Consider the following 13,091-nt stretch of genomic DNA (forward strand, 5'->3'; position numbering starts at 1 on the left):
TAGATGTAGAATTAGGGGAAGGCACAGGAAGTGACACAAGAGAAAATGTCTTTAAAAGGGAGTGACAACTTCCTGAGTGCAGTTCAACTGCTTTGGAGTGGAGGCTGGTAGAGGATTTGCTCACTGGACCCAAGACGTGGTGAGTGAAAGGCTGACTCCTTTCATATTGGATTTTCTGAAAAGATTAACCTCAGGAGAGATTTCCCCAGGTCCTCGCTGAGGACTAAGGACTAACTCTCCCTGCCCAGTTTGAGCCAGGGGATGGAAGTAAATTACTTAGTGCTTAGGCTATATATCTTACCCTATCCTCTCTCTGATTTTCTTCACTTTTTCTATATTTTGTAAACAAATTGTAAATAAATAGAATTTGGAATTAATATAAATTCCTGGTGACCCTATTTTAAATATAATCCAGTCCAACCTTTAAATAAACCTCTTTTTCACCCTTACAGGTTTCAAGCTAGAAATGCTCAAATATAGTGCAAATGCAACTTTCAAAGGTACATATTGGGGGAAATTTTGCATTTCTACAATACTATCTAACCTATTTTATTTCAATCTTATAATACTATGGCATGGGCAGAAACAGGTATTAATTTAGTATATCCATTTTAAATAAAAAGAAACTGGCACTCAGGAGTTAAGTAATTTGCCCAATAACAATATTTATTGGCAGAAGCAAGACTAGATTGCATCTCTTCTACCACACTGTCCCTAGAGTCATTAATTATTTAAATTATGTGTAAGACCGGGACTGTCATACATTTCACTTGGGTTAAGTATTAGAAAAAATGTTGTTTCACTTACTCTGACATATCATTTTGGTTCTCATTCTAAAATAGTTATTTTTCTACAAGCCAGTGTTATTTTTTCATCTTTTCATAAAAACTTAAGCTGCTTCAAAAACAAGGGTCTTACTTATAAAATCTCCATATACAGTAAAAATTTACCATGTACCAGTTACTAAAGTCCTACTTACTAAGAAGCACAACACAACACTTGGGTGGGTGCCCCTTGAGGATAATTTCGGTGTTCTGAAACTGACAAGAAAACTTAAACTTTAGCTCCTGCTTCTCTTCTCAGGTCCAAACTGAACAATATAATCAGAAGCTAAGCTCATTAGGGAAAAAAACCATGATCCCAGATAAGATGAGGCAGGAACGGTGAACTACCTACACCACATTACTCTGGGACTGAAATGATTAGGGATCAGAAATAATAAACATTTCTGAGATAGAACCTGGAAGGAATGATAGGAAGGAGGAAGAGGTGAGGGCTTGGAAAGGTGGATAGATTAGAGGATCAATGATCAAAGAAGCATCCACAGATATTTATAATACAGGCTGCTCAAAATCACATCCTGATATGAAATTATACTAAATATCCTGGAGGGCAGAGATCAGGGAGAATGCTTTGCTATATTAGAGATAGAAGGTGGGGAGGAAGAACTATAATGAAAAGACTTGCTCTTGTTCTGATGACTTAGGTGATTTTAGAAACAAGGTATTTAAGTGGCTTTGGTCCCTTTTTAAAGATCAGTTAACCAAGAAGAATATAATAATACAAGCAAGAGGAGGGAAAGTAGAGAATTGAACTGAGAAGTCTTCCAGTACACCCTGATTAGAATGCACACAGACAGCAAATCCTAATTAAACACTGATGCCACCAGGCCTACAGGAGAAAGCTTAGTCTTTGTTACATTTTTTATTAATATTTGATGCATCATTCCTTAGTTAAGAAGTACCAGGATGGAAACAAGGGTTTTCTAAATACCAGAAGTGGATTATTGTTCTGTTCATGTCTAAATCAAAGTTCTCACTTCTATATTTCAGCCTGAGTGAAGAACAAAACCAAAGATTTCAGTTTTATGGAGCTAATGACTATTTTCATTCATGCATAAAACTTTTCATCATGTAACCAAAAAAGTGGTGAATCAATTTACATTTTATTGGGGGTGGGAACCACAGGTACATAAATATATGCAGTAGAAGTATAAGAGTGAATAAATACAAATATATATATTAAGTGGTGAAATACAAAGCAGCTTGGGAGGGAGGGCAACAGCAGTTGGGTCTATTAGAAATGGTTTAAACTACAACATGGTTATTTTTTAAAACTTATTTTTAACCAATTGCATGTAATAACCAAATTCCACATTAGTTTTCTGATGTTATATAATAAAAATTGTCTCCCTACCACCTCCCAGAGCTGATAAGTAAATCAATCTGGGTTATAAATGTATTATCACACAAAACATATTTCCATATTATTTATTTTTGCAAGTATAAAATATAAAACCCCAAATCCCAAAATATATACCTAAATAAACAAGTGAAAAATCATATGCTCTCATCTGCATTCTGACTCCCAACAGTTCTTTCCCTGGAGATGAAAAGCATTCTGTTTCATAAATCCCTCAGAATTGTTCTAGGTCACTGTATTGCGGACAGTAGCTAAATCTATCACATTTGATCATTCCATAACATTGCTGCTATTGTGTATAATGTTTTCCTGGTTCTGCTCATTTCACTCTGCATCAGTTCATATAAATCTTTCTAGCTTTTTCTGAAATTCCTTACAGTAGAAAACTATTGAGCCACCACCATATATGACAATTGCTTTAACCATTCTCCAATTGAAGGATATTTCTTTAGTTTCCAGTTCTTTACCACCACAAAAAGAGCAACTATAAATATTTTTGTACAAGCTGGTCCTTTCCCATTTATTTTTATCTCTGTGGAAAACAGATCTAGTAGTAGTATTACTGGATCAAAGGTTATGCACTGTTTTATAGTCCTTTGGGCATCATTCCAAATTCCCGCCAGAATGGTTGGTTCTGGTCACAACTCCATCAGCAATCCATTAGGTTTTTGATTTTTGTTTGCCTCCATCCTCTCCAGCATTTATCATTTTCCGTTACTGTTATATTGGCCAATCTGATAGGTATGAGGTGGTACCTCATTTTAATATTCATTTCTCTAATCAAAAGAGATTTGAAAATTTTTTCATAAGATTTCTTCATCTGAAAACTGCCTATTCAAATTCTTTGACTATTTGTCAATTGGGGAATGACTTGGATTCTTATAAACTTGAATTTGTTCTTTATGGATTTGAGAAATAAGCCCTTTATCAAAGAAACTTGTTATAAAAATTTTTTCCCAGTTTGTTGTTTACCTTCTAATCTGGATCATATTGATTTTGTTTGTACAAAACTTTTAAAATTTAATATAATTAAAAGTATTCACTCTATATCTTGTAATGTTCCCTATCTCTTGATTAATTTAATTTAAATTTATTTAATTAATTAATTTTGAAGATTTTTCCATGGTTACATGATTCATGTTCTTTCCCTCCCTCCCCTTCCCCCTTCCCCTTCCCAGAGCCAACAAGCAATTCCACAGGGTTTTACATGTATCATTGAACAAGATCTATTTCCATATTAGTAATATTTGCAATAGTGATCATTTAGAGTCTGCATCCCTAATCGTGTCCCTATTGAACCATGTGATCGAGCAAAACCTTTTCTTTCTCTGTTTCTGTTCCCACAGTTCTTTCTCTAGATGTGGACAGCATTCTTTCTCATAAGTTCCTCTGAATTGTCCTGGCTCACTGCATTGCTGCTAGTAGAGAAGTCCATTACGTTCAATTGTGCCATAGTGTATCAGTCTCTGTGTACAATATTCTCTGGTTCTGCTCCTTTCGCTCTACACCAATTCCTGGATGTCATTCCAGTTCCCATAAAATCGCTTCAGTTCATTATTTCTTTTAGCACGATACTATTCCATCACCAACAGATACCACAATTTTTTCAGCCATTCCCCAATTGAAGGGCATTCTCTCATTTTTCCAATTTTTTTGCTACCACAAAGAGCACGGCTATAAACATATTTGTACATATATTTTTCCTTATAAGCTATTTGGGGTACAAACCCAGCAGTGATAGATCAAAGGGCAGGCAGTCTTTTAAAGCCCTTTATACATAGTTCCAAATTGCCTTCCAGAATAGTTGGATTAATTCATAACTCAACCAGCAACACATTATATCAGAAGAAGGAGTGTCGCACAGGGTTCCAGAGAATGGTAGAGAGATACACTGAATGGGAAATGAAACCACTCACACCTCAAAGTTTAGCACTTCATGATTTAATCCATACACTCAACTATCCAGCAGCTACAGTAGCCAAGATATAGTTTTGGCCCATGAGAACTCAAATCTATCTAGCATGAAAGACTAAAAAACAAAAACGGAATCTGGGAAGTGATATCGTCTTATGATTCTGGGAACTCATTATTTTCTTCTAGCCATAAACAGATGGACATCTGGAGCAAAGAACTTGATTTGGGAATGCCTTGATTTTTTTGTACAACTGATTTAGCTTCTTAGAGAAATATGCTTTTAAATGGAATTTCTCTTTCTAATTTCTGCTGCCTGTTTGGAAATATATAGAAATGCGAATGATTTTCTTTGTATCCTGCAACTTTGCTAAAGTTTTTGGTTAATTCCACTAGCTATTTAGTTGATTCTCTAGGATTCTTTAAGGATTACATCATCTGCAAAGAGTAATAACTTGGTCTCCTCATTATCTATTTTATTATTTTTTAATTTTCTAATTGTTTATTTATTTATTTATTTTTGGTTAATTCAGTCAATTTAGAACATTACTCCATGGTTATAAGAATCATATTATTTCCCTCACTCCCAACCACACCCCTTCCATCTGTAGATGATGTGCAATTTCATTGGGTATTACATGTATCCTTGATCAGAAAGTATTTCCATGTTGTTGGTGTTTGCATTAGGATGTTCATTTAGAGTCTACATCCCCAGCGATATCCCCTCGACACACGTATTCAAGCAGTTGTGTTTCTCCCGTGTTTCTACTCCTACAGTTTTTCCTTTGAAAGTAGATAGTGTTTTTTCTCGTAGATCCCTCCAGGTTGTTCAGGATCACTGCATTGCCACTAATGGAAAAGTCAATTACATTCAAATATACCACAGTGTCTCTATGTAGGATGTTCTTCTGGTTCTACTCCTTTCACTCTGCATCAATTCCTGGAGGACATTCCAGTTCGAATGGAATTCCTCCAGGTTATTATAACTTTGAGCACAATAGTATTCCATCCCCAACATATACTGCAATTGGTTCAGCCGTTCCCCAATTGAAGGGCATCCCCTCATTTTCCAATTTTTTGCCACCACAAAGAGCGCAGCTATAAATATTCCTGTACAAGTTTTTCTCTTTATCTCTTTGGGGTACAAACCTAGCAGTGCTATGGCTGGATCAAAAGGCAGACAGTCTTTTAGTGCCTTTGGGCAAAGTTCCAAATTGTCCTCCAAAATGTTTGGATCCATTCACAACTCCACCAGCAATGCATTAATGTCCCGACTTTGCCACATCCCCTCCAGCATTCACTGCTTTCTTCTGCTGTCATGTTAACCAATCTGCTAGGTGTGAGGTGATACCTCAGAGTTGTTTTGATTTGCATCTCTCTGATTATAAGAGATTTGGAATACTTTTTCATGTTCCCATAAATACTTTTGATTTCTTTAACTGAAAACTGTCTATTCATGTCTCTTGGCCATTTATCAATTAGAAAATGGCTTGATTTTTTGTACAATTGGTTTAGCTCTTTATAAATTTGAGTAATTAGAACTTTGTGAGAGGTTTTTGTTATGAAGATTGTTTACCAATTTGTTGCTTCCCTTCTAATTTTGGTTGCATTGGTTCAATTTGTACAAAACCTTTTTAATTTGACATAATTAAAATTATTGATTTTACATTTTATGACTTTTTCCTAGCTCTTGCTTGTTTTTAAAGACTTTCCTTTCCCAAATATCTGACATGTATATTATTATTCTGTGTTCACCTGATTTGCTTATAGTTTCCTTCTTTATATTCAAGTCATTCACCCATTCTGGGTTTATCTTGGTGTAGGGTGTGAGATGTTGATCCAAACCTAATCTCTCCCATACTGTCTTCCAATTTTCCCAGCAGTTTTTATCAAATAGTGAGTTTTGGTCCAAAAAGCTTGGATCTTTGGGCTTATCATACACTGTCTTCCTGAGGTCACTTACCCCAAGTCTGTTCCACTGATCCTTCTCTCTGTCTCTTAGCCAGTACCAAATTGTTTTGATGACCATTGCTTTATACTATAGTTTGAGATCTGGTACTGCAAGTCCTCCTTCCTTTGCATTGTTTTCATGATTTCCCAGGATATCCTTGATCTTTTGTTCTACAAATGAAATTTGTTATGGTTTTTTTCTAATTCAGTAAAAAAAAGTTTTTTGGTAGTTCAATGGGTATGGCACTAAATAAGTAAATTAATTTGGGTAGGATTGTCATTTTTATTATGTTAGCTCGTCCTACCCATGAGCAGTTGATGTTTTTCCAATTATTTAGATCTAGTTTTAATTGTGTGGAGAGTGTTTTGTAGTTGTACTCACACAGTTCCTATATTTGTCTTGGCACATAGATTCCTAAGTAATTTATATTGTCTCGGGTGACTTTAAATGGAATTTCTCTTTCTAATTCTTCCTGCTGAGATGTGATGGAGATATATAGAAATGCTGATGATTTGTGTGGGTTTATTTTTTATTCTGCAACTTTGCTAAAGTATTTGATTATTTTGACTAGCTTTTTGGTTGATTCTCTAGGATTCTTTAAGTAGACCATCATATTATCTGCAAACAATGATAGCTTGAATATCTTATTCCATGACTTTTGGTCCTTCAAGTGTAGATGTAGCCAGATCCTTTGTTATCCTCACTATAGTTCCTTGTTATCTGAATGACTTTTTAGCAACTTGTAATATTTTTAACTTGGTCTGATAGTTTTTGAATTTGGCTATAACATTCCTGGGTGCTGTCAGATGGGAATTAAGTACAGGAGATGATATGTGGATTCTTTCAATCTCCACTTTTCCCTCTTGTTCTAGAATATCGGGGCAGTTTTCTTGGATAATTTCCTGTAGGATGATGTGAGATTTAAAATGGTTGAGGTCTTTAAACTGTAGTGATTAAAAATAGTGAAAGATATAAATTGTAATAGATATAAGAGAGGGTGAGTAAATTTGACCGCAGAAAATATGTTTCACTACAGCGTCTTGGTTTTTAAATCAAATATAAGGTGGTCGCCAGGGAAATATTCCCAATTATTCAAATACCCAAGTCAACTGGGTTTTATAGAGATTTTTAATTAATAATATAATGAGGAATTAGAGAAAGAGTAGGAAAGGAATAATTATGAAGGGCCTCAAGCCAATATGGCCTAGACCTGAGTCTTAAGAGGGAGAATCAGTCAGTTAGTCTTTTAACACTCACCACAAGGTCTGCCTAAACAAGGATTCTAGTGACACCAGGACAGCTCCATCTCAGCTGACTTCACCAGAGAGCCTTCCAGCCAGAGACTGTTCCAAAGGGTCTCTCTCCAGAGCCTCCAGAGGGATAGAGTCCCCTTAGAGGAGCTCCAGTGAGACCTCCTTAGAGATTGTCCTCCAAGAGCTTCCCTTCTCCAGAGCCTCTCTCAAGAGATTCTTCCCAAGCGGTCCTCATCAGAAATCCTCCAAAAGGAATTCCTCCAAAAGGATATATCCTCAAGAGATTCTGCTTTTTCTTATATAGGGATTTTTCTCCCATGTCACCTCCCCTAAGTCCCTACATCTACCAATCACTGTAGACGCTTTCCAAAGGACTGCCCATCTAAATTCCTGCTAAGTCAACCAATCTCCTCAGTAAGTCTGAATCAGAAAAAATGCTGCTGTGTCGACCAAATCTCCTCAGTAAGTCTGAATGAGAGAAAACACAGCTGAGTCAACTAATCTCATCAAGAGAAAACTTGCCCGACCCTTTTAGGTACCTAGCATCTCATTGTATGTAAAAACAGACCTGGCTCAAAGAACTCCTTGCCCCACCATAAGCATGGATCCAAGTACTTTCTTTGTTTAGCAAGGAGTTTTCTCCCTAAAGCATTCTTAACTACGGGTGGAATAGAGGGCCTCCCATTTCTGATCCTGGCGAGTTCTCACATCAAAATGGGGAATGTTTCTCAGTAGAGAATTTGTTTCAATTAAGAATTCCCTGATGGGGAAATTTTTAACATTCACAAGTCTGAGAGATTTCAAGATTTACAATGTCCAGGCTTTTTCTTTTGTCATGGTCTTTTGGTAGACCAATGATTCTTAAGTTATCTCTTCCGGAACAATTTTCTAAAACTGCTGTTTTGTGAATGAGATGCTTCATATTTTCCTCAATTTTTTCATTCTTTTGATTTATAGTGTCCTGCTGCCTTGTGAAGTCACTTGTTTCTAATTGTTGTATTCTGGTTCTTAAAGACTGGATTTCATCCCTGGCTTTTTGGTAATACTTCTCCCTCTGGTCTGATTTTATTTGGAGGTAGTCTTTCATCTTCTTTACCTCATCTTTCCTTGCCTTTGTCTCATCTTTCATCTCCTTTGCCTCTTTTTCAATCTTGTTTTAATTCAAGTGCCTCTGTTTCAAGATGACTTATCTTAGTTTTTAAGTTCTTATCCTAGTTGTCTTCAGCCTCTCTTAATTATGCTTTGAACAGTATTTTTGAACTGTATTCTTCCAGAGCCTGTATCCAATTCGCTGGGGTTTCTGGGGTTTTTTTGTGTTTTTTTTTTTTGGCTTGGTGTTTCCTCATCCTTCTCTATTCCATTTCCTCTTTGTTCACTGCCAGTATAGAAGCTGTCAATTATAATTTCTTTTTTCTTTTTCTGTTGTTTGCTCATATTTAACCCTTCTTACTCTCTGCAGCTGCCTGAGCTCTTGCTCCTCTCATTTTTTTCTGGTTTTGGGATTTTCTTTCAGCCTTCACCCTTGGAGCTTTGTCAGTAAATCTCTCAGTGCAGTCTGTGGGGGAGGGGTTTTGGAACTAGAGCTTCCCTGCCCTATAGAGGCTTTGATGGGATTAAGTCCAGCCCTCTGAAGGCATTGATAGGATTAAGTCCAGCTGAGTTGCTGTATGTGCCCTGAGGCCAAAAGGTCCAGAAGAGGGGGGTACAACATGGAGTATCTCTACAGCTGCAACTAGGCTGCCCTCTCTGAGCTCTGTGTTTCTTCCCAGTGCCCGTGTTGAACTCTCTGAGCCAGGTACAGCTTTTCCCACAAGGTACTCCTTTGCCTGCCCAGTGGTTCCAGCTACTACTGCAGGTTTACTGCTCTAGGTAGGGGAAGGGTCCCAGGACTTTCCTTCTTCCTTCCCCTTAAACCGGAGTGTTCGAATTCCGGCTTTAGGGGTGTACCTTATAAGTTGAGTCCAGCAGAAGGGTTCTTTGGCTCTGTCTTGTAAGTTTTGATTTTCAGTCCCCTAGGAGCATTTAGTTTGTAATTGGTAAGGAAGGATTTTCAGAGGCCTGACCTTTTGCTTCCTCTACACAGCCATCTTGACTCCACCTCTCCTCATTGCCTATTTTAATACCTTCAGTTTCTTTTTCTTCTCTAATTGCTACTGCTAGTGTTTCTAGTACAATGTTAAATAATAGATGTGATAATTGGCATCCTTGTTTCACTCCTGATCTTATTTGGAAGGCTTCTATTTTATCCCCATTGCATATGATGTTTGCTGATGGTTTTAGATATATATTGTTCATTATTTTTAGGAAACATTTTGCATAGAATGCAAAGGAAGCCAGAAGATAGAGAAGAGAGTTTGAAGCATAGCCAATGAAAGATGCTGTGTGTGAGGAACAGCAAGGGAGCTAATGTCAATGTATCAGAGAGCATATAAGGAAGAAATGAAGTATAATAAGGCTGACCAGGTATAAAATGTACATATATAACCCATGAATAAACAAACAAACAAACAAATAGTAAAAAATACAAATTTTTTACATTTTATCCTGGAATACTATTAATATAAATTAGAGTTAACTGAAAGGAGGTTGGACTAGAAGGAAAGAGATAGGATCAGATCTGTACCATGAGAATATCACTTTGGCTACTGACTGAAAGACAGAACGAAATATGGAAAGATTACCAACCAGAAGACTACTGCAATAGTCAAGGAGTATGTTGATAAGAACCCTGAAACAGGGTGATAGCAGCGTCAAAGGAAAGGAGGAGGCATAGGTAAAACTATTATGGGGACAAAATCTACAGAATGTGGCAAAAAATTAGATATGGAGGAGGGGAAGTGGGATAAATTAAGAAGTCTAGGATGTAGGTTGTAAGCCTGGGTGACTGGAAAAATGATGAGGTCTTTGACTGTAAAAACTAAAGTTAGGAAGAGGGGAAGACTTTGGAAGAAAGAGAATGAATCTCTTTTGGACATATTGAGCTTAAAATGCCAATGACACATCCAATTCAGGATTTCTAATAGGCAGTTGGTCAGAAGATCAGGAAAGAAGTTAGAACCATTCAGTTTTATTTATTCATATAAATCTGAAAATCATTCACACAGGGATGATAATTGAGTCCATGGGAACTGATAAGACCATCAAGTGAAACATCAGAGAGGGAGAAGAGAAGACAGACCAGAAGAGTGCCTTGGAAGACACCTATAGTTAGTAAGTATAGACTATATGAAGATCCAGCAAAGGAGACTGGAAAGAAACAGCCATGTAGAAGGAGAACCTGGAAAAAGCAGTGTGATTTAAGAGGGGATTGGGAGGTGCAATGGGAATTAAATACAAAGGAATCAGAAAAAGTTTGAATACTACCTTCAAAACTTTTTTTTTAGTTTGTTGCATTTTGTTTCTATAAATATAAATTAATTTAGAGGACTAAATTGTATTAGGTAAAGTTTCAAATAGTTGCATCAAGGCTACAATAAATTTTGGAAAATAAAATCTTACTTCAAAAAGCTAAAAGAATATGTATAATGTGTATGGAAGAAAAGAAGAACTGGAACTCATCTTTCCTATAGACAACAGGCTTCGAAATATGTTCTGCTGGTGCCTCTTAAGATCCTCTAACCCTTACCACCTGCTCTGCCCCTATGCTCTGTGGTCCCCTAGATATTTTGAAAAAAAAGCAAAGAGATTAAGAAACTAAAAGTAAAAAAATAAAATAAAATAAATCACTAAATTAAAAGCAGAAGCTGGTTTTCTAAAAGAAAAAAAATGTAGATAAAACCAAATTTCCAGTGATAAAACAGAAAAAAAAATAGTAACAAATGAAGATAAAGTAATTAGAAACAACATTGCCCATAATATGCCAAAATTTATAAAAAAGAAAATAGGTGAATATATACAAACATATAAAACACCTAAGAAAAAATAAAGCCTTTCAAATACACATGCTTAGAAAAAAATAACTAAAATATTAACATTCAATAGTAGTCAAAGATCTATCACATCTAGTTTTTTGGGGTTTTTTTAACTATGGTTAAATGTAAAGAAGTACATTGACATCCCCAACTATTATAGTTTTATTGTTTTTTCCTATAAATTAAGAGCCAAAACCAATTTTCCAATTAAACTCTGTGAATTTCAAAACTACTCCACCCTATTCAGACCATTCTTTAGGAGATGGGATTTAGCTATTTCCTGATCAATAACAATAGCGATACTTGGAATAGCAGGATCAGGTCTTGGAAACTACAATCTCCACCCTACTCAGGGTAACACGATTAGGAAGGGCTGCAGCAAAACTCAAGATTTAATTATTTGAGAATATGGCCTTTAACAGACATGTGCAAAAAGGACAGACCTTTGGGCGGTCCTAGGTCAAGCTAGAGCCACCATTGCACATGAGAGACACAGGAAATGAGGTAGAAGACAGTCTCTGGAGTACTCGGTAGTTCCTGTGAGGAGGGCTAGAGGCAGTTGGAGGCTGGTGCTTGGAGTTGGAAGAGCCCACGGACTGTTTTTCTCCAGATTGGTCACATGAGTGATAAGGACTGATCTCTTTCCTTGCCTTGCCTATCCAGGGCCTTAAGCCCACTATGGCTCATCCTGAGCAGAGTGGGTATTTAAAACTCACTCTCTCTCTCTCTCTCTCTCTCTCTCTCTCTCTCTCTCTCTCTCTCTCTCTCTCTCTCTCTCTCTGTCTCTCTCTCTCTGTCTCTCTCTCTCTCTCTCCCCCTCTAATACTTTCTTCCTCCTGTTTGTAATTAAAACACCATTAAAAAAGTTGGCAGCTGACTTGAGTGTTTCATTTAGGAATTCCATAGCTGAATTCCTTGGCGACCTTAAATTAATATATATCAGTCTTTTAAAGTGATTTCAATATCACAACTCTATAAAATATTCAAAGAACAAATAATTCAAATATTACATAAAATATCTGCAAAATAAAAAAAAGAATTCCTAAAAAAGATGATTTTGATACATAAACTAGGGAAAGGAAGATTAGGGGGAAAATTTAGAACAATGTCATTAATGAATACTGACAAAAAATTTAAATAAAATATTAGTAAAAAGCATTAAAAGGAAAATATACTAAGACAAATAAAGATTTATGCCAAGAAGGTGGCATTTTCAATATCAGGAAAACTATGGATCCAATATACTAAAACAATTAAAATCACATGATCGTATCAAGAGATACAGAACAAATCTTTTGAAAAAATATAAATACCCCATTTCTATTTTAAAAACCAGCAAACTATAAAACAAATGTTCAAAATATAGAAACAAATGGACCATTCCTTAACATGGAAATCAGTGTCTCTCTAATACAAAGAACCAGAATTATATTCAAAAGAAAGAAACTAGAGGTATTTCTAATAAATAAATCCAAATATCCAATAAAGGGATAAATGTTTTGTATTATCACCACTATTATTGGACACAGTATTAAAAAAATCTAAATGTGGCATGAAGGAATAACACACACAAAAAGAAAACAAAATTACTGCTTTATGTAAAAGATTTTATTACCTACATAGAAAATATAAGAGAATGTCAACTAAAAGTTAATTGAAATGAAAGTTTCAGAAAACTAACAAGATATAATATAAAGCCATAAGAACCAACAATATTTCTATGTGATATTGTAAAAATGGAGACTTGAATCCAGGACTCCAGTCCCCAGAAGTCCTTGCTCACTTCCCAGAATACTTTGTAATCACACTGAATTCTCACCTGGGCAAGAACACATATTATTATTTAGAGAAGTTCTCCTCCTA

General features: G+C 35.9%; 1 protein-coding gene across 2 annotated transcripts in view; it reads right to left on the reverse strand.

The window, feature by feature from the left end:
• Positions 1-13,091, reverse strand: part of STX8 (syntaxin 8) — a 304,520-nt gene that overhangs the window by 77,101 nt on the left and 214,328 nt on the right. Inside the window, exon 8 of one of the 2 annotated variants that reach the window (XM_056817513.1) lies at positions 12,823-13,047. The exons of the other annotated variant lie outside the window; for it this stretch is intronic. Within the exon in view, the coding sequence (XP_056673491.1) occupies positions 13,031-13,047 (17 nt within the window). The 3' untranslated portion in view covers positions 12,823-13,030. Of the gene's footprint in view, positions 1-12,822; positions 13,048-13,091 lie in introns of those variants that run through there. 2 annotated transcript variants of the gene reach the window in all.

This window comes from Monodelphis domestica, chromosome 2, assembly GCF_027887165.1.
Source record: "Monodelphis domestica isolate mMonDom1 chromosome 2, mMonDom1.pri, whole genome shotgun sequence".
Taxonomy (NCBI): Eukaryota; Metazoa; Chordata; class Mammalia; order Didelphimorphia; family Didelphidae; genus Monodelphis; species Monodelphis domestica.